The 3,200-nt window shown below is 54.3% G+C and overlaps 1 protein-coding gene across 1 annotated transcript; it reads left to right on the top strand.

Annotated features, from left to right (window-relative positions):
- Positions 1–352: 352 nt before the first annotated feature.
- On the top strand, positions 353–2,986 carry MIXL1 (Mix paired-like homeobox; the record flags this gene model as incomplete). The annotated part of the gene is made up of 3 exons (XM_084624944.1): positions 353–437; positions 532–773; positions 1,170–2,986. 3 exons carry the CDS (start codon positions 353–355, stop codon positions 1,791–1,793), a joined length of 951 nt encoding a protein of 316 aa, XP_084481070.1. The 3' UTR covers positions 1,794–2,986.
- Between the last annotated feature and the right edge of the window lie 214 nt (positions 2,987–3,200).

Genomic DNA, 3,200 nt, shown 5'->3' with positions numbered 1-3,200 from the left:
CCTGCCCATCCCAGCCACACGCCAGCGTCAGCAGCGTGGGTTGCTGAGAAGACCCCGGGGAATAAAGCTCCCAGGGATGGGGGCGGGCGCCCCAAAGATTCGCACTTTCCCCCTTCTGAGTCCATCTCCGTCCTAAGGAAGCGACTATTATCTGCCCCCCCCCGCGTGCATCCTAAAGAGAGCGGCTGGCTCGGGAAGCCTTTGATCACCGGAGACCAACCCCCATCCACCCCCCGGGGCGGCTGGCCTCTGCGCTCCCAGTATAAAGAGGAGCGGGGCGAGGCGGCCCCTCGGAAGGGGAACCCGAAGGCGCCAGTCTCTCCGGCGCAACCCGCACGCTGGGCGGAGCCCCATGGATCTCTACCCCACCCAGCATGCAGCCCACGCGGGGGGCCTGGCCCCGCCGGAGGGCCGCTTCCCCGGCAACTTCCCCACAGGTAGGTCCCAGCGCCCTGCGCGTCGCATCCCCGCTGCGCCCCAGCGCTCGCTCGGCCTAGGCGCGCGTGGCTGACTTGCGTTGTCTCTCCGCAGCCAGGAGCCAAGTGGCCGGGGGTGGCTGCCCTTCCCTGTCCCCGGATCTCAGCCCGCCCGCCCCGTTCCCCCCGGACGCGGCTGAGCTGGTGCCTTCCATCTCCCAGCGCAGGAAAAGGACCAACTTCACCACGGCTCAGCTGGAGACGCTGGAGCTGGTCTTCAGCGACACCATGTACCCCGATATCTACCTGCGGGAGAAGCTGGCGGCCATGACCCAGATCCCGGAGTCCAGGATCCAGGTGAGTGGGCGACTGGGGCGCTGGTGGCCAGGGATCCCCCGAACTGTCTGCCTCCAAACGCGCCAGCCGCTGCCTGCGCGCTCTTCCCTGCCTCCCTCCCTCCCTCTGCGGCTTGCCCTGCCGCACGGGGCTCGGCCCCTCGGCCTGGGTCCTCCGCCCTGAGACCCGGGACGCTGCTCCCGCCTAAGGCTGGAACAAAATGGCTCGCTCACTCGCCATCCGGCCAAACCCTGCTGGGCTAACTAAGCCCTCCGATGACCAGCGCTTTGCAGCGGCCAGCACGCTTGTTCTCTGGGCCCGCCCCTGCCAGCTCTCCGCCAGCGCCCACTCGGGTTCCTCACACTGCACGGTAACCCGGGTCCGCCGCCCCACGGTTAACAACCGATCTCTCCCCAGGTCTGGTTCCAGAACAGACGTGCCAAGTCCCGGCGGCAGCGAGGGAAACCTTGCAGCAGTCCGGGAGCCGCGGAGCCTTTCCCGGGCCACCAGGCTCCTGCCAAACATGGATCTCCACCGGTGGGCATCCGGCAGCACCCCTCCCGCACAGAGCGGCACGGTTACTTCCAGGCCCCCGTGGGCCCTTCAGGGGCTGCCTGCGCTGCCCGGCCTCCTTGTCCCAGCAACCACGCGAGCCCTAGCGTGAAGGCGCTGGAGGGTCATCCACCGCATTACGCGCTGTCGGGAGTAGCCCAGATCATTCAAATAAAAGAAGAAAACGCGAGTCCGTACCAGTGGCCCTCCAACCTGCCCTTCCAGCCTGGGCTCGGGGTGGACTTTGAGAGCGTCCCTCCGACTAGGACGGTCGGACCTGAAATGAATTTTCTAGTGCCCTCCCTGCCCCTTTCAGCTGGTGCGGGTAGACATGGCGGTATGGGGAAGCTGTGTGGTCCTCGCTCCCAAACGCCTCAGACCACGTGTGGACAATATTCGCCCATCTCTGATGCAGAAGACACCAGCAGCTATTCGGAGTCGGGCTCCGAGTGGGAAGAGAGCACCCTAAGTACCTTCCGAGGAATCTGAAGGGACCATTCAAGATCCGCAGGGGGTAGGGGAAGGCAAAAGGAAACGTGTAAAAGTTAATTTTTAAGCAACTTTTTGTCACCATGGAGTTCTCGAAACGGCGAATTTCGGGTGTATCTTTTAGAGTGCTAGGAATAAGTCTCGTAAGTCACAGGCCCCTTATGAAAAGGGCATTTATTTGTAAGCTCAGGTGTCCGGCAAACAAAACTGCCAACCCACCACCTGGTGTAATTTTATCAGCCAGACAACCTCCACCTCATCAAAAATATTCTACCTAGGAAAGGGAGTCATAGCAAGAATTAAGTCCGTGTTAGTGACAGGGAAACAATTAGAAAGCAAGTTCTTAGTTTCCTTCTTTTTAAATAACTTGTATGTATAAACAATACTTGTTTTTTTACTGTAGCCTAATAGACAAAGGGGAGCGACTATCGCCCAACTCCACACCTTGTTAACACAAAGCCACACCTTGTTAACACAAGAGGTCACTGGTGAAACTAACCAAGAGGGAAGCTGGAGGTTACCGTAACCCTAGAAATGGCATAATACTTTAAACCCCAATTCCCTCTCACCTCTCTTCCTAAAAGTTTCCTAGCAGCTATTGAATAACAAGTTGCTTTCACTGAACCCTAAGAGTTTCCTAAAACTCCTTTTGCTGCCTGACAGGAGGGAGGGAGTCACACCCAGGATCACCGGTTTGTGTAATAGATGCATGGATGTACTGAGCCATTGAAAGCTTCTAAAATAAAGCGTCTTCGTAGATCGCTGCACTGTAATTTAATCACAAGGTTTTAGAGTTGCACTATTAAGAGCCATATAAGAACATGACTGCCTAGTTTGGTGTAAATATGACTACAGCTGTGTGTGGGCTAGGGTTAGTAAAGGCATAAACAGGGGTGGAGGGAGAGAAAGTACCATGTGCAACGTTCTCTTATTTGTAATTAAATGAAGCTTATCTTAAATGTGTAAGACTTTATAGATTTTTGCATAGTTAAGAATACACCCAATATCACAAATGTTAGAGTGTACAGAAAACCCAGTATTTCTGGGCGGTTTGCCCCCTCCTATCCCCTTGAGACATACAAGTGTCATTTGAATACAGTGAAAGTGTGTATGGCAAAAATTACCATGATGGATACAAAACTCTCAAAACATCCTCTCGAGGATGAAATTAAGTGCAATAGTAAAACTTTAATGTTACCTATTTATTTTAAGTAAGGTGTGTGTGTGTCTTGTAAAACTGCCTTCAGATGAAAATACAGTTTGGCTTTTAAAATAAGAACAGACTATGATACTCAGTTGACCTAGCAAGGAAGATAAACTGGCTAGCTTTTTTAAAATTCTAGGAGCTTATTTATTTTTGCATCTTTATTTAACCTTGTGTAAAAGAATTAGGAAACTCCTGGTTCT

This window comes from Lepidochelys olivacea (assembly GCF_965140295.1).
Source record: "Lepidochelys olivacea isolate rLepOli2 genome assembly, chromosome: 3".
NCBI lineage: Eukaryota > Metazoa > Chordata > Testudines > Cheloniidae > Lepidochelys > Lepidochelys olivacea.
The sequence above is the reverse complement of the archived record's forward strand: the minus strand, read 5'-3'. Positions and strand labels throughout refer to the sequence as shown.